Below are 18,674 nucleotides of genomic sequence, written 5' to 3'. Positions count from 1 at the left end.
CACTAGGATCTAGTTAACTGTATTTTTAAAATAAATTTTATACCCAGAACACCTGCATGCTGAGTGCCAAACAGTATGTATTCTAGAATGCACATTATCAAGCTTATTGCGATCACCTGCTGGCTCCCTGCAGTCTCTGAGCCCACCCGTTCTGCCTCCAGGGTGGGCGTGAGCTGTCCTCTGGCATTTGGGTTATTAGAGAACGACCCTGTGTTTCCCAAGAGTGTGTGCGTCATAAGGTAGGTTAGAAAGGCAGCTCAAGGAGAGGCAGGCTGAAGGAATTCCACTCTCCAGGGCCCACCAAGCTGAACAAACATCTTTTCTGTTGGCAAAGGACAAACAAATCACAGGGAACTGGGCCTGTGTGTCTGTGAGCAGGTCCACATGGAATCAGTGCATGACCTGTTTGTAATGACAGATCCAAAAGGCACAATTTTTTCTCTCTGGGTGGAGCCCTTTGACGACAACAACAACAACAAACTCCTTGAAATGCTACCCAAGGTTTGCTATGCTAATTCATAGTCACACCCGATCCCTTTGAAAATTTGAAAATGCATTTCTATTTAAACTAATAGGCATGCCCCTAAATTTAATCTCTCTTATAACAGAGTTGCTTAAAATAAATGCTCTCCTTTGACCCTTTTCAGCGTCTGTCAGTCCCCTGCCTGGAATCTCTCTTTCTTTTTCTCCCACATCAATTCTGTAGTTTTGTGACATTTAGCATATAGTGGTGTTCAATAGGCGATCTTATTTTTTTAATTTATGATTTTAGAGACAGGGTCTCCCTCTGTCAACTGAGCTAGAGGGCAGTGGCATGATCACAGCTCACTGCAGCCTTGAACTCTTGGGATCAAGCAATCCTCCTGCCTCAGCCTCCCTAGTAGCTGGGACTATAGGTGCACACCACCATGCCTGGCTAATATCTTACCTTATAACTTCTACTGATTTTAACTTTTTTGTTAATAGTCTGTCATATGGCATATAACATTTGTCACACATAATCTTGACCAGTTTTAATAACCTGGCCTCCCATTATTTTTAGTATGGAAAAAGATAAACTGAGATACTTGCCGTCAAGCCTTGTTCTCCAGGTTTTCCTGGCTCACCCTTAAAAAAGAACAGTGATCATTTTAATAATCCCATAAACATAAAAAACTTCAGTCATCTTTTTTTTTCTTTTTCCTAATGCCCACTGGACATGTGAATGTCAAGTATATTTTTCAGGTTAAATAGAGAAAAATAAACATAGCACAATTAAAAGAGAGTTGATATTCTTTCTTCAAATGAATTCTATAAACATTTCAGGATTTTAAAAATTTAGTCTGGATTATCACGTCCACTTTATGGTGACATAAAAATGATGATGTGGTATCTTCTTTACGCGAACTTAGAACTTTCATACATAGGACAGAGAGACAAGTGCTTAGGGCAGGAATTTAATAAAATGAGCAGAGATTGATTTTTACTTCTTTTTTTTTTTTTTTTTTTGAGACAGAGTCTCGCTTTGTTGCCTAGAGTGAGTGCCGTGGCGTCAGCCTAGCTCACAGCAACCTCAATCTCCTGGCCCAAGCAATCCTTCTGCCTCGGCCTCCCAAGTAGCTGGGACTACAGGCATGCGCCACTATGCCCGGCTAATTTTTTAATATATATATATTAGTTGGCCAATTAATTTCTATTTATAGTAGAGACGGGGTCTCCCTCTTGCTCAGGCTGGTTTCAAACTCCTGACCTCAAGCAATCCGCCTGCCTCGGCCTCCCAGAGAGCTAGGATTACAGGCGTGAGCCACCATGCCCGGCCTGATTTTTAATTTTGACCTTCCTGGATTAATGACGGTTGGAGCAACATGTTTCATTAAAATTGACAGAGAAAATTCTGCCATATCATACTAGTATCATCATTTTCTAATACTCAGATTAATTGCTTCTCTCTTTTTTTTGAGACAGGGTCTTGCTCTGTTGCCCAGGCTAGAGTGCAGTCCCGTCAGCCTCGCTTACAGCAACCTCAAACGCCTGGGCCCAAGTGATTCTTCTGTCTCAGACTTCCCAGTAGCTGGGACTACAGGCATGTGCCACCATGCCTGGCTAATTTTTATGTTATTTTTGTAAATATGGGGTCTTGCTCTTGCTCTTGCTCAGGCTGGTCTTGAATTCCTGACCTCAAGTGATCCTCCTGCCTCGGCCTCCCAGAGTGCTAGGATTACAGGTGTGAGCCAGCATGCCTGGCCTAATGTTTTATTGTCATATTACAATGACAGTCATTGGCTAAATATATTTTTCTGGAAAACTGTGCTTTTAAGGCCAATATATAGATATTGCTGGGCTTTCAAAATAAATATTTCCCACTTTATTTTTATAAAATATTTTTTTAGCTGAGTGTGGTGGTTTACATCTATCATCCCAGCTACTCAGGAGGCTGAGGCAGGAGGGTTGCTTGAGCCCAGGAGCCCGAGGCTGGAGCGCACCATGGTGGCACACATGAACAATCAGTCACTCCAGCCTGGGCAAGGTAACGAGACTCTGTCACAAAAAACAAACAAAAAACCCCTCTTTATAGTGGTTATCACAATACATATGAGAGACCATATCCAGTTCAAATTATATTTGTGGGATTTAAAAAAATAAGTTAATTTTTCCTTTGTGTAAAAAGTTCAATTTCTTTCTTACAGGAATAAACCATATTCATTTAAAAAATGACATAATTTTGGATGGTTTAGTTTTTCATATTTTACCTTTGTTTCTTAAAAGTAATTTCTACCTTGAATTTAATTTCTGTCATAGTATACAATGCTCAATGATCTAATTTTGTGTCACCAAAATGGTTTTAACTACTTTATTTGAAGAGATAGTCATTGTCTCTCTCTGTTGGCAACCAGCAACAGGGAGCTTTAAATATTCCTAAAGCTGCAGATCTCTCTATCTTTTGGGGTATTGTCCTTAGAAAAGGAGAGACCAAAGACAGTTTTAGAATGAAACCACTGCCTTTGAAGTTTCAGTGAAAACAGTCCTAACAACCAGCAAATCATTTGTTAACACTCAATTTCTCATTTTATATCAGCAAACTCAGAGCAGCATCCATAAAGGGAAATGGGGCTTAACAAGGCTGTCTCAGACAAGTTTTAAAGTATCCTATAGTCTTACAAAGAGAATCATTCTTTGAAAAAAAGTTCACAAATATATGCACATGAAAATGGAAGGAAAATATACCAAAACATTAATAATTATGGCAAATGTTTTTTCTTTTTGGTTTTCTTTATTTTCAAAATTTTCTTTGTCAATAAATATTTTCATTATTACTTTTATACTATGAAAATACTAATGAAAATAATTTTAGTTAAAGAAATACATTAAATAATCCAGTAATAAGCCTTAATTTCTAGCCCTAAAGTCATAAGTCCAAAATTGAACTTTTCCATATATTTCTTTAAATTGCTGAGTTGCCCCTACCAAACCAAACCATTTATCTAGTGCCGTGTATTGCTATGTCATAGACACTTGATCAATCATAGTAACTGAGTATTGAGATTACTTTTAAATCCTTTCTATTAGTAAGCCTTACATACAAAAGAAAAATGATATTTTTAAGTAATACCTACCAATGTCTTAACTGTTAATTTTACTGTTATTAGCAATTTTGGGGGGTCAAGTTGTTTAGTAGTATGGGACTTTATGCTATTGACCCTTTGGAAAATGTTAGCAATCTCCCACTTACTTTTTCAAACTAATCTCTTATTTAAACCAAAGGCCTTGATGCACTCGGTCGTCAGGACACACGCGAGATCAAGCATCTCCAATCACAAACTTCTTGAGACTTACCTGAAAACCAGTTTAGTTGCTGTCTCCAGTTTCTCTTTGTGGTTTGCATGGGTTCCCAGTGGAGGAAGTGGTGAGATCGGATGCTGCCAGGAGTGCTCTGCTCTGCTTGGAGACTTTCCTACCTCCCCATGTCCCTCACCCCACTCCACTCACTTGACCCTCTGAGCCTACAGCCCCTCATCACCATACTCCCTCCTAGTTCCCAGCCCTTGACATGACACAAAACCTGCGAGAACAACTGATCCGAAAAGCAACTCACGGGCACTCCTGGCGTTCCCCGGGGGCCGTCCTTCCCTGTGTCCCCAGGTGGCCCTCTAGGGCCTGGAGGGCCTGGGGGGCCTGGAGGCCCTGCCTGGCCTTGGTCACCCTGCAATGGAGATGGGAAAAGACCAAAAATAACCATGAAAGATAAAAACCAAGGTCTTCTTTTCAACATTTTAAATTTGTAATATTAATCCACATTTACACTCTTAAAAGAACCAGAACAACCAGAACCATGAAGCCTGTAGGCAATTTGCCTGCCAACAGGGAGCAAATAAATATTCATGTCGGGTGAGCTGATTAGATGCTGTTAAAATCAAAGCAGCTCAGGAACCAGGAACCAGCACTCGCAGCTTTTGGAACTAGTGTATGTGTTATCACTGTGCTCGGAGCTGGCATAAAACTTTTGCATAACTTTATCCATGACAACGCTGCATCAGTTATATTCACCTTATTTAATATTAATAAAATGGATGTGTTTATAGTTAGAGGAACGTGTTTACTTTTTCATACCCTACAAAATTAAGCATAGGAGGCTCCTGTCATATTGCATAATAATTTATAAATTATCAAAGCTCAGGAGCTCAGAAACTAAGCAAATTAAGTTTTTTTATTTTAATTAGGAAAAGATTAGATAGGCTTTCTATACCTTTTTCTTTTGGCAATTTCATATACATTTCAAACCAATGCAGCTCACTAAACATTATTTTGTTCTAGGATATTTCCAAATAAATACCCACCCTCCACCCATGCCCCACCCATGAGAGATAAATGGCAAAGCAATAGCACACAAAGCAATATCTGGATGCAAAGAAGAAATCAGACTTTAGCAAGAATAAGCACTACCTTAATCAGGCGGCGTTTAATGAGCTGCTGATCAGCAGAGAGAAACCCATGATTGATTTTAGGAAACACCATCTGATCAGTCAGGTGAGGTCAAAGGTTGAAGTTCAGAGATGAGAGAGTTGGAGAATAGACATCAGAAGGCCCCAAGAAAGAAATAAAGATATATGCATTAGACTTACAGTGACTATTTAAACAAAACAGAACTGGCACTTGCGTCTGACCTTAGACCCTCCAGCTCTTCTTGAAAGAAACAGGACGCCGAAATGGGATGATGAGGCCAGATTTTTAGTTAAAAGTGATCCTTTTGGGACCCCTCATTTTGCTGCGGGTGTTGGGTCTCGTTAATGCGGTCCACCGAGACTCAGAGAGGCTGGGCGACCCTGCCTCCTGCACGCTGAGCAGAGAGTCTGGAGACGAAGCGCCAGTTCCATTTCCGTCAGGCTTGTCAACCAGCATAAGGTGGCATGAGCTCGACTGCCCTCCTACTGCTGCCCGGGGCCCAGAGAGAGTACTTGGGACAATTTAATTGACCGGAGAAATCTCACGGAGCATTAGACGCATGCGCACAAACCCGCGCGGTGCGGCCGGGTCCTGGATGTTACGCCTGCCTCTCTCCTCTGCACCTGCTCGCCGCAGTCTCTCCTCCCGAGCATGCTCAGAACCCTCTTAATGGACATCTGAGGGTAATGACCCTCACCGATGCAGGGAGGGCCGCACGACGGGAGGGGAGGACGCGGCGGCGGGCGGGCGGAGCGTCGTCGCCACCTGATGCTGGCCGCGCTCTGACCGCGCGGGGGGCGACCACAAACCTTGACGGTGAGGATCTGATTGCTGTGCAGGGCGGCGACTGTGGGGAAGCCCGGCAGGCCCTACGGACGGCACGGCACCAAAACAACACGACACAGAACGTCACACGGACACGTCACGGGGACAGACAAAACAAGCACGTACCTAAGGCCTCCCTTTGGCGGCTCAACCCTGGCCTTGTCTGACACACCAGAAACAGAATGAGACACGCGAGGCCCCACGGGAACCAACCACTCCTCAGAGCATGGCGGGCACGACCGAGCGCTCAGAGTCCCTGCCCCCGGTGGCGGGTACCTGGGGTCTGTGTGTACACTGGTGTCAGGAGCTTGCTACACTGAACATTTTGAGAATCTCTCTTACGAAATGTTAGTACGAAGTGGAGATGACTCCAGACACTGTGAGGAAAACAACACTGTACTTTTCCTCTATTGACACTCTATTTACTCTGCGACTCAGGATGTACAATACATATATTAAGTCTTTTTTGGACACCAAAAGTGAATAGAATTTTGCTGTCAGATCAGAATATTCCTCAGAATAAACACAGTGTGCCTCACGAATATAGTCTTACCACCCACACATCACAATTTCTCTCTTCAATCATGAGACGAATTTCAGGTCTCTCCTGTTTCAGGAATGTATGCAGAGGTGGCGGAGGGAAATCTGTCTCTTATAACCTGCCTATTCCGTGTCAGGGGGATTTATGGTCACACTCTGCAGTAATCACTTCTGTCACGTAACGTTTCCAAAAGAACTTGACAGTTCACACAACCCCTTAAAGCAGAAAAGTGGTTTTGAATTCCTTAACCAAGGAGAATAGGGGAGAGAGGTTTTACTTCAGTAACTTGTACTAACTCCTTCTCATGGGTGTTATTGATTGGGTAAGTCTGAGACAGACATTATGACTTTGTTCTATTTCCACCTTTTTTCCTGTTTTGTTTTGTTTTTAAACATAAAACATGTTTATCATACAAATAATATAGACAAGCACCAGCACAGTACACGCCTCAAGTTTCTGCGGGCTCCCTTCCTGCCAGTCCCCTCTTCCTGCCCAAATCTATTTTGAGAACAGTTTTAGGAAAGGCCAGTAAGTTTCTAGGTTTTTAATTTTGTTAGTTTTGTGGATATTTTTCTCCCTATTTTCTCCATGTCAGGGACGTATCGGCATTTTTAAGAGTGGCAATAAAATAAGGTTTGTAGTCTAAAGACATTTCTTCAATCCTAATGCCTTCGATTTTTATTCTTTGGAGCTGGGACTTCTCAGGAAGCAAAGTGGAGGAAATCTTATCCCTTTTGCCAAATCCTTTCTGATAAGGTTATTAATGGCTGGAGAGCTTCGAGGTGACCTGTGTCCTCTTTTTCTTTTCCCTAAATAAAATTCCTTTAAATATAGATTCCGTACAAATTCAGAAATGCTACAAGTTGGAAAACAGATGTGTACAATTTGCTTTTGTTTTACTATGGAATATGAGTTTAAAATGTTATTAGATGGTAATGTGCCAGCATCTTTCCATCTGTGACTCATTAGCCCTATATTACACAGTCAGAATTTTATATATAAACCCCATATTTATGTAACAAAGAACAAAAACAGATACAAACAAGACGTCTATGAGGGATCAAAATCTTGATTAGTGGCAATAAATCATAATGTCACTTGCAACAGGATTATCTAACAAAATAATTTTAAATTAAAAGCTTTTTAACAGCATACACGATAGCTCTTACAAATGTTTTGAAATGTGAATGTATAAATAAGTTACTTCTCTTACTCATATCTGAGTATGACCAGCTTTCTGTGTTTGATCATATTTTCAAAACACTCACCAGAAAAAGCCTTCTGTTTTATAAGTTCTTTGTTTGGGTTCCAATTTTAATGAGATCTAAAGAGGGAATCACGTAGGTAATTCTCACCTCAGACCAATCCTTTCTTTCAGACGGAAAATCTCTATTTGAGGAAGCTGATCTTACATTTATCAATCAACTTAACTATGAAAATGATACCAATTCGGTGCATAGGGCCACATTTTAAAGATCTCATTAGTGAGGCAAGCAAAAAGATTTCAGGAGTCTACGTGTAGAAAAGTGGAAAGGGGACACGTGGAAGGATTCTCCTACATTCTAACAACAATCCCATGGCCTGGGCTGCGATGTCCTGGGACCTGCACTTTTCAAACCAGGATACAGTGACCCTCAGTGTGCACGCCAACGCCCAGCGTGTTTAAAGGCAAGAATACAGTAAATATGGTACATCTTCCCGAAATGTCTACTGTCATCAATGGCAAAGAATTTTTCACATGTTCATGTAAAGTGAACATTCATATATTATGTAGAAGGCAAAACTGCATACATTTTTTTAAAATTCACCGTTTGGTGATGGTGAAGAACCGTCACTTCACAGGGGCTACCTCCAGCCCCTGGCGATGCTGACGCGCCATTTCCTGTAGACCTTTGGGGGTTAGTTTGGCAAGAGCCGATGCGGGTGCTTGTGTGTAGGACGTGGCCTTGTGTGGCCATAACTGCCAGCTTCCCTGGCTGCTCATACAGAGAATGCACTTTTTCATTAATGATGCCATTTTCCCCACCGTGTCATTAGTCATAGTCCTTTCTAAATAAATGACACAAACATATTTCTCTTTACATCTCAGAAAACTTGCCTGGGACACAGATGGTTCGAGTGGGTGTAGAAAAAGTGTCTCCAGAAAAACATGGAAAAAGAGTCCAGGAATAAGCTGAACTACTGAAACAATGTGTACATATTTTTACCCCAAAATATTTTGAATTTTTAAGAAATTGGATGTGTAAGAGTATGAAACTACTTTATACAACCCATTTTTTCTCCTGAGAGCATAAGGCCTCAGACGACGTCATGAATCTTCATGGCATGCTGTGAAGGAGGGAGACATCTCAGGACTGTGCTGACATCATCACAGGCAGGGCTGTATCTCCCTTTATTACCTTCTAGTCGAAAAGATGCAAGCCTACCCCAAAGGGATATTGAACAAATAAATAATTCATAAGAAATGCTTCTAGCTACTAAGAGGTCATAAATTCAAGATGTTATTGTCATTTTTATTGTGTACTCAGTAATGATGAGTGTTATATGATTACATTATAGTGAGAAAATTTTATGTTTTGTCAAAAGTGTCCTATAAAGCAATGATAGAGCCAGAAATTCTATAAAGGTTTTTTGATTCCAGACTTTGTCATTATGCAATTCATGTGTTATAATTTCTTTCTGCTTGTTTTATAGTTGGAATATTTAAAAGTTTGAAAATTGACTAACATTCCACAATGTTAAAAAACTATGAAGTGTCTTCTGTGCAGCATTTAGGATTGGATGGTGAGCAAGACCCCCAGTCACAGGCTTAATGTCTAGTGGGGACACAGGGGAAATAAGTAGGTGGCCGTCACATGGAGTGGCAAGTGTTATGAGGGTGAAGTAGAAGGACTCCCAAGAAAATAAAACACATAGCCAACATGAGGTTTGAGGAGCCATGGAAGACCTCCTAGGCAGGGTGAATGAGGGGCTGGAGGTTGGCACAGCAAGAATAAAAGCAAAGACAGAGGGACTTTTAGGAAGAGGTTACAATAGTCTAGTTGTGGGACTGTGTCTTGGAACTAGAAAGGGACACATCGGTAGTTCTGGTTGATATTAAGGGAGTAGAAGTCACAGGACTTGTAACTTGGCTAAGACCTTAAGGGAATACGAGGAACAGAGAATGGTCCTGGGGCTGTAGCTTGAACAATGGAGGGATGGCAAAAGGACACTAGAAGAAGAATGGGTGTTCTGGGGCAGGTAGGTGGTGACAAATGTTCAATTCAGTTAGGGACTTGCTGAATTTGAGATGTCTGTGGACAGCCAAGGGGCAGCAGTTGGACATACATTTCAAATCATCAGCAGAAAGGTAAGAGCCGTGTGTCGTAGGGCTGCACAGTCACCTCAGCAGGCCATGAGAGAGCAGATACAGGAAAGAACCCTTGCGAAGACTTGGATTTAAGGGGTGAGCAGCAACTACCAAGAGGATTAAGAGGAGCGGCTGTAGAAGCAGGAAGAATGCTAACTCTCCTCACAAATTCCATGTGGGCAAATGACTCAAAATGACATATCTATCTTACTTCACTATTTATGGCATCATTAATTATGCTGTATAAATGCACGTAAATGACCCACAGTAAGAACAGGTTAACAATGCAACTGTCATTGACAATGGTTGCACATCGATCAGCATAAGGGAGTTACCTGAGGTGGTAGAGCTTTGGGGGAAAAGATAAATAATTATTTTAATTATAAAGAGTCAAGGGGCCCCAATAGCAAAGCATATTGAAAGAAAAAATGTGTATCATGCTGAGAAATGAAATCTCCCAATTTCTCCATAATGTAAACACTACTATGATCCTGTTTGCCCAAAATAAATCATGCGTTACAACACAACCATCACAGTGGGCATGTGTGCAGCATAAATAAAGATAAATATTCCTCAAAGTTGATAAAATAACTTCTAGCTAAGAGAGGCCAGATGGGGAAATACTGTAATAGAATGCAAAAATATTTAGGTAAAAGAATAACTTTAACAGCAGAAACTGTTAGAAGGCTAAATAAAGAAAAAAAAAAAGAACAGAAAGAAATTTGCAGCTAAATCATTCCATATTGCAGTAGATGGTATAATCGCTCTGCTTAAATAGAAAGATCAACTATATAAAGTTAAATAGCTATAGGAATTCTTTGAACAACCAAATAATATGAGAATTGGAGCCTGTGAAAATCAGAATTTATTACTGATGTTAAAAATTTGCCTTATGGAAGTATTACTTATGGAAAGAATTAGCCTTCTGTAGTTGAATATAATATTTTCAAGAGTTAATTTTTTTCTTTATAAGTGAAAAAAATTTTAAGGCTAGTCAAGCGAGTTTTTTTTCTTCACAATACATCCTCTAAGTTCCATTCTGTTATGTTTTACTATAAATGTTAACCCTAGTCACTCTAGGAATTATCTTTTTATATGTAAATGATAAATGTGAATTTTACAAATTATTCAGGGGATAAAAAGAGAACAATGCAATCTTTATATTAACAAATGTCATCAAATACTACAGCTACTAAAATGCTGAGTAAGGGGAGGCAACCTGTAATACATCTGCGAATAAGAAGAAAGATGGAAGATAAACATTAACAACGACAAGTACAAAGTGTAAGAAAACACACATAAACTACACATACAGTGCCAAAGATTCTACCTGTCGTGTATGAGCTCTAAGGGATTCCAGAGTTATTGCAAAGCGCTCCCTAATGCAGCTAAGAACTGCCAATAAAAGATGAGGCCCTATGAAAAGAGGTAGAATTCCTGAAGAAGCTTTGTTCCAGCCTGAGAAAACCAGAGACATGTAGCCACAAGATACAGGGGAGAAAAATAAAGCAGCTTTTAATTTTTATTTATGTATTTTATTTATATAAACTTTTTTGTATTTGTATCAGAGTTATTCTCTCTAAACAAATATCAAGAGAGCAGTCCTGCCTTGGGGTTTCTTAATAATAATTAAAATAATACATAATGACTGGTGATGATTACTATTGTTTTCATCTTCAAAATTATAGTGATTGTCATATAGACTATAAATTCCTTAAATGACAAAGACATACTATCAAAGAAATGCAAAAAGAAAATCAACAAAAATGGTTAAATTGTAGCTAGTGGCTTTCTACCATATCATGGGTATCAGCCTTACTCATGAAAAGAAAATACAGTAATTTATGATTTTTAAAACATCAGATAAAACTATGTTAATAAAACTACACTCTTTCTAATGCTTGCCTTCTCCGAGCACAGTTCAGTAGAATAAAAACAGAGAGTAGAGAAGAACCGAGGCTGAAAAATGACAAGGTGCTGCTGTAACTTATGTTAAATGCAAGGAATATGTTACAGCCCTTCTAGATAAGAATGTTTATTTCTAAAAGGAATTTTTGCTGCTGGAATTCTAGAAACTTCTGACTTCCTCAACCACTAAGAAAGATAGAGAAATAAGGTATTTAAGAAAAGGCAACTGACTTCTCCTGAATTATGTCTCCAACTTTTCTCTAACATTCAAGTCAAGGAAGATATTTGTCACTCAAAACTATCTTGAGAAATGTCTGTGGACTCTATTTGGAAGTCAGAACCATTCTTCAGTACGTGCATCAAGAAATGTCACCATGCTCATGTCCTTCTCACTTTGCAAAGGAACACTGAAAGTGGTTTCCCTTGCCTACTAAAACATGCAAGAAAAATTAAGCATTAAATTATTAAAAGGTAAGTTCTCTTTAATCTTGAAACACCACACTGAATAAAAAAATACCTTTTAAAAAAAAGTTAAGGGAGATATACCAAGTTAATCAAAAAAGCTTCATAGACTACTTTGAACATTTATCTTTTTTCCTTAATAGAAATTAGAGTATAAATAAGGATAGGTTCACATGTATATGTGTTTAGATCTTGTATATGTGTATAATAATCTGTATTTATGGACAACTGTTTCATAAAGATGTTATAAGTGAGTACAACTGCAAATAATTTTCACACATCTACAGATATATTTGAATATATTATAATATTTAATATGACATATTAAATATTAAATATTTAGTCTACAGATAGACTATTTCCTATTACTGAGAACTGATATATGCACACACACCCAAATACTAATGACACACTGTACAATATTTTTTTTTTTGAGACAGAGTCTCACTCTGTTGCCTGGGCTGGAGTGCCGTGGCGTCAGCCTAGCTCACAGCAACCTCAAACTCCTGGGGTGAAGCAATCCTTCTGCCTCAGCCTCCCGAGTAGCTGGGACTATAGCCATGCACCACCATGCCTGGCTAATTTTTTCTATATATATCGTTTAATTGGCCAATTAATTTCTTTCTATTTTTAGTAGAGACGGGGTCTCGCTCTTGCTAGGCTGGTTTAGAACTCCTGACCTTGAGCAATCCACTGCCTCGGCCTTCCAGAGTGCTAGGATTACAGGCATGAGCCACCACGCCCTTATTGTGTTTAAAAACAATATTTTAAAAAATTGTGTAAAAGGCAAGTGTTTGATAATTCTTAATAAAAGAAACAACTTGTAAATCGTGTAAAAGATAATCAAAATAACACAGAGTATGTGACTTAAAACTGAAGCATGGCTCAGAAGGTTCTCTGCTCTGTTCTGTTTTTGGACATAGCTACCTCTGTCCCATCCTTCATTCTGTACTTCCTACTTCACCAGTGGAAGAATTTCCCTTCGGCAATCCCGGAAATCTCCCAAAGTCATGGCCTCCCTTCAGCGATGATGAGGTCAAAATTTTGGCAAGATGTTTCAAGGTTGGGCCACAATTTAAATAGTCCAGACGAATAGATTAACTCAGCTTCTAAAAATAATAAGCCAGAGGAAAGGCCCAAGGAATAAAAATATTTTGGAAAACAATTGAGCGTATTCTTAATTTAAAGTCTGACAGTGTCTCCCTTGGCCTTTTCCCTCCCCTGCCAATAGGCTCAGGATGTCGAGGCTGACATGTTCTTTGGAAGACATGGCAAATGAGGCAGGAATTACCACCTGTTGTTCCCATGCACTTCCTGAGGTTACAGTTAGTTCCTGCCACTTTACATCACATCGCACAGGCCTCAAGCCAGAACAGGACTGTCACTGTGCCACGACGATTTCGCTCTCTTCTTGTTTACCCACCATAATTTCCCTATCTTAATTCTAATGAAGTACTTCAGGCCTGACGCTGACTAAAGTACCTGTCCTAGAAAGAGTGTCCTATGTGGCTAGTTCTTTGATAGTTTGGATGCCACAATGGAGGTTTTTGATATCACCTTTCTATCACTAGTGTTTTTATTATTATTATTACTGTTATTATTTGTGTGTGTGTATTAAATCATTCATTTGTGCTCATTAAAAAACCCACCAGTGGTTAGTAAAGGTTCTCTGAATATCAGCATTTTTCCAAACAAAGTTTAACTGACTTCTAAGAGATAAAAAGCAAAGCTTCCTCCCTCCTGCAAAGTCACTACAGAATTGCATTTGAAGTAAGACCTTGCAACTGACATCCTTTTCCTACAAAGCCAGTCCTGTTTGTGGATTTTGATTTACAGGCTCTGTCTGTTACAAGGAGCTGCTGGACACATTAGTGCAGGTATGCTTATGAAAGGATGCTGCTGTCTGGCACTAAATGACTTTCCAGAGACCCATCTCATTCAGACCTACAGGAACTGCTCTCCCCGAACATGATCTGTCAATGCATAAGCCATTATTCCACCCATTTCACCCATAAGAGTCAAAAATATAATCCTGCCCTCTACTCCCTTTTGGAAATCCTGATGCACCATTAAAATCTGCTGTTTTATACTTTCTTGATTTCTATTTGGTTGATCCACCTTAAACATTTCCAGTTGCAACTATAATTCTGCATTTGGGAGTGATAGAAAAATAACAGCGGTAATAATGTTGAATTTTGTTAGTGTAAACTGCTTATAAATTACTGTATTTTCTTTTTCTTTTTTTTTCTTTTTTGAGACAGAGTCTCACTCTGTTGCCCAGGCCAGAGTGCCGTGGCATCAGCTTAGCTCACAGCAACCTCAAACTCCTGTGCTCAAGCAATCCTTCTGCCTCAGCCTCCCGAGTAGCTGGGACTACAGGCATGCACCACCATGCCCAGCTGATTTTTTTCTATATATTTTTAGTTGGCCAATTAATTTGTTTCTATTTTTTAGTAGAGACACCCCACTTGCTCTTGCTGGTTTCGAACTCCTGACCTTGAGTGATCCACCCGCCTCGTCCTCCCAGAGTGCTAGGATTACAGGCGTGAGCCACCGTGCCCGGCCAAATTACTGTATTTTCTATTTGCAATATGTTTATTATTCATAGGTATTACCAACTGCAGTATAAAATGGATTTTTTTGTCCACTTCAAATACAGATTTTAGAATATTTACTAAACAGCTTAATTTCTCTTCCTTATATAATACTGAAAGTCATCAACCCCAAATCTACCTTTCCCTTCACATTTTATTATATGCTCCAATTGTAGGCATTAATGCAACCATATTTAAAATATTATGTTTGGATTCAAGTAAAAATTAAGGTTGCTTAAATATAAGACAAAAAGAATAGAATCTTCTGGATAGTTTAATGTTTAAGAGAGGATCATTAATGTATTGCTTATCAAGAAAGTCTTTAAATTATTTAGCCAATATTTTATGAAAAGCAGCACTTGGTAACATTCAAACAAAAGAAATATAAAGGGAATAATATTAAATATGTATCCACATATATTCTTTTTCATCTAAAATCATTTATTCCACTTAATTTCAAGAAAATTATGTAAAAATTATGAGAAATTATCCATATTAGTTAGAAAAGCTAATAAGGTATATGTCCAGATATATGTCATATAAAAAAGTAAAAAGAAGAACATGGAATTTGATATGAGCAATGAGTACAAAAGTGTGGACACATGACATCGTCCCTTTACTCAATAAAATGGAATGGAAATAGTTATTTGAATATGAAGGTCACTGCACTCAAAAGACAAAAAGAAAATCCAATGGTTACTTAAACTGGGTAGAATCATTCTCCAGAATTTCTTGTCAGAGGATATGCTTAGGATTAGATTTTGGTTTCATTTTAATACTTTTGTGATCATTAATAGAATTTTCAGTTAAAGGCTCACATCTCAGGCATTCCACTATTGTGCTATTTTTTTTTTAATATAAGAGTTTTATATATAAAACTCTTATATAATGTCCCCCTTATAAAATGTCCCCTCTTACATTCATATATTTTGTATAAAAGTTTACTCAACTACTTTACTACATTCATTCAGTAGGGATTAGATTTACTTATATAATCTATTACACTAGAGAAAAAAATACAGTGTTTAAAGTGATGTAAAATAGGTAGAGTCGTTATTTCTTAGTTTTTCTTAATACTTTTTTTCTTATTTGATAAGCCCAGACATTCAACCAACAACTTTGAGATAAAATTTGCCACACTAAAATCCAAGGAAAATATTGTGTATACATCAACCAGTGCTGATAAAAAAAAATTTATTTTCTAGATTGACCTATATTAGAACAAATTTACAAAAGTTGCTGGGTTCAATTCAATATGCCAATGCTTCGTGGTTTGAAGTATGACAGAGATCACTCAAAAGAGAACTCTGATTAGAAAATATAACAAGAACATTTGCAATTTTTAATGAGCTTACTGTTTCCATGCCAACCTCTACTGAATCGGGAAAGCACTAAAATAATTTTCTCACAATTTATTTCTTTCCATTGTGTCATAGCCATTCCCTTTTCACAGGCAATACATTCAGTACCAAATGTATTCATTAAGGCCAAAGAGAAAGGCAAGGGTTAAATAAATAAGACCATCAAATTAATATCCAGGCCTAAATGTTTTAGCAGAGCCAAAAAAAATCTGTTTAATCATTCAAGTCAACAAAGGTTAAGATAATAAAATAAAATTCTAAATGCTTTCCTTTTCTGGAACTTAATCTGTCTTGCCAAAGATGTTTTTAAGATGCTATCAGTTTTGCATAGTCCCAGCTGTTATGAAAATTTACTTGAATACACTAGGAGAAGAAAGGAATTTTATGAAAATAGTTAAGCAGAGCTCCTGGGTGGCTTATTGAAACTGTGAGAGCTTAGGACTCATTTAAAACCAGCTGTTGGCTGATGATGTTGAGACCAATAACCACTAAATCTCTTATTTATCAGGGCTCTGTGTTATTTGGCAAGGTAATGGTAGCCAACTGATTAGAAGATTAATATATAATCAAAAGACAACTTCATGATGTTTATTCATTTTATTGCCTAAGTTTGATTAATAAACTCGCCACAATTTCAGAAAAACATAGTACCCTAATTAAACAAGACATTATGAAGCATTAAAACAGCATTGCTTATTTTTAGTCACTAAGTCACTAAGATAGGGAAAAGAAATATGAGCCACCATCATCAAAGCCCTGGGTATCACCATGATTCCCAGGGCTACGGTTCATGATGAGGGCAGACACCCTTATGAACTGGGCAAGCAAAAGTCATCTCCAATGGTGAAGAAAGATAGTAGTGGCACTAGTGGGTGCAGATGACAATGACAGAAGCCTTAAAAGTCTTGAGACTTTTACACTTGACATTGAGGTGCTGTTACTGATCAAAAGTGTAATTCAATTTTTTACACAGAGAGGCTCAGAACAAAAGTCAAATCAACAAAGTATCTTCTAAAACTGTGGTCCCCAACCCCCAGACCAGTACCAATCCGTGGCCTGTTAGGAACAGGGCTGCACAGCAGGAAATGAGTGGCAGGCCAGCCAGTGAAGCTTCATCTGTATTGACAGCCACTCCCCATCACTCGCTTCACCACACAAGCTCCACCTCCTGTCAGATCAGTGGCAGCATTACACTCTCATAGGAGCGCGAACCCTACTGTAAACTGCGCATGCGAGGGATCTGGGTTGCATGGTCCTTATGAGAATCTAATGCCTGCTGATCTGAGGTGGTGATGCTAGCACTGTGGAGTGGCTGCAAATACAGACTATCATTAGCAGAGAAATTTGACTGCACGAAAAATGTAATGCACTTGAATCATCTCCAAACCATCCTCCCTCCCCACCCCATCCATGGAAAAATTGTCTTCCATGAACCCAGTCCCTGCTGCCAAAAAGGTTGGGGATCACAGTTCTAGAACATGTAAACAGAGCATTATGAACAACAGAAAACAGACTTCATTCATTTGGTTATCCTAAAGAAAAAACAGCAAATATAACAAAGATCTTTATATTATACAATTTTCAAATTGGTGCCATTGTGCTGAGAAGTAAAATCTGTTTTATGGCAAGGTAAGTGGGTATTCTTACATTCCTTGGATGGGGTCAACATTGCTCTGTCTCTCTGTGCTCCATATAGTGATGTTCTAGGGCATTACTCTGTTGCATTGAGGTTCTAGGGTATTACTCTGTGGCATTCATTCATTTTTTGGAGGGTTGGCAATGCATGGGTTGTATAGACTGAGTCTATCATGATTGCCAAGAAAAGAGATCAACCTGTTTGTGTTTGTGCGTTCCAGCTTTTTCACAGAGGCATGGAATTTTAAAGTTGAAAGTGTTCCCAGCAGTCGGTCATCTGGAAGCAGTGAGACATTGTAGAAAGAGGGCAGGTTTGAAATCGGAGTGAGTCCCTGAATTGTCTTTCAGCAGATGTGTGTGAAAGAACTTGAACAAGTTACTTAATCTGCTTGAGCTCAATCCTTGTCAGAAAAAAAGATAATACTAATATTTTTTCCTACTAACTCACAGAATTACTTTTTAGGAGAAATTAGAGAATATATATAAAATGTAATTTGTCAATACCTAGGTTCAGATCCTCATTCTGCCACTGACTGAGTGTTACTTTGGACAAAATATTTAAATTTTCTAAGTCTTGATTTCCTCCTATATTAAATGGAAACAATAATAATAACTATTCCATACAGTTATTGAAATAAGGTATGTCTTCAAAGAGTAGTTGCCATAGTTTAAGAACTCAATAAAATCATTTAGCATTATTATTGTTATTATTTGAGCCACAGATTTTCTGTAACCTTATCATTTCACATTACTGTTGATGACTTTATAACAACCACTTCATTGATGGGGAAACAGTCTGGTCCACTGGAAACAACACAGATTAGAGGCTGAGAAAGCTGGGTTTGAATTTAAACTTGAGCAAGTTACTTTACCCCAGATTTCTCATGTGAAATATGTGAAGAATAATCAGCTATGATTTGTCAAGGGCTTATTATAGATTTTTCATACATTATTTTATTAATCCTAATTACAATCATAGAGACAGAAAGTGGTAGATTTAGAATTTGATCCCTGTCCAGCCTGACTCCAGCCTGTGTATAACCTTTTCACTTTACTGCATCCACCCTTCCTATTTTTCT

At 38.5% G+C, this 18,674-nt stretch overlaps 1 protein-coding gene across 1 annotated transcript in view; it reads right to left on the bottom strand.

Moving 5' to 3' along the window:
- Positions 1 to 18,674, bottom strand: part of COL25A1 (collagen type XXV alpha 1 chain) — a 393,583-nt gene that overhangs the window by 117,250 nt on the left and 257,659 nt on the right. Inside the window, exons 8-10 of the mRNA XM_012766225.3 lie at positions 4,921 to 4,992; positions 4,073 to 4,180; positions 1,072 to 1,107 (exon numbers count right to left, since the gene is read on the bottom strand). Coding sequence (XP_012621679.1) covers positions 1,072 to 1,107; positions 4,073 to 4,180; positions 4,921 to 4,992 — 216 coding nt within the window. The remainder of the gene's footprint in view (positions 1 to 1,071; positions 1,108 to 4,072; positions 4,181 to 4,920; positions 4,993 to 18,674) is intronic.

This window comes from Microcebus murinus, chromosome 27 (assembly GCF_040939455.1).
Source record: "Microcebus murinus isolate Inina chromosome 27, M.murinus_Inina_mat1.0, whole genome shotgun sequence".
Classification (NCBI taxonomy): domain Eukaryota; kingdom Metazoa; phylum Chordata; class Mammalia; order Primates; family Cheirogaleidae; genus Microcebus; species Microcebus murinus.
The sequence above is the reverse complement of the archived record's forward strand: the minus strand, read 5'-3'. Positions and strand labels throughout refer to the sequence as shown.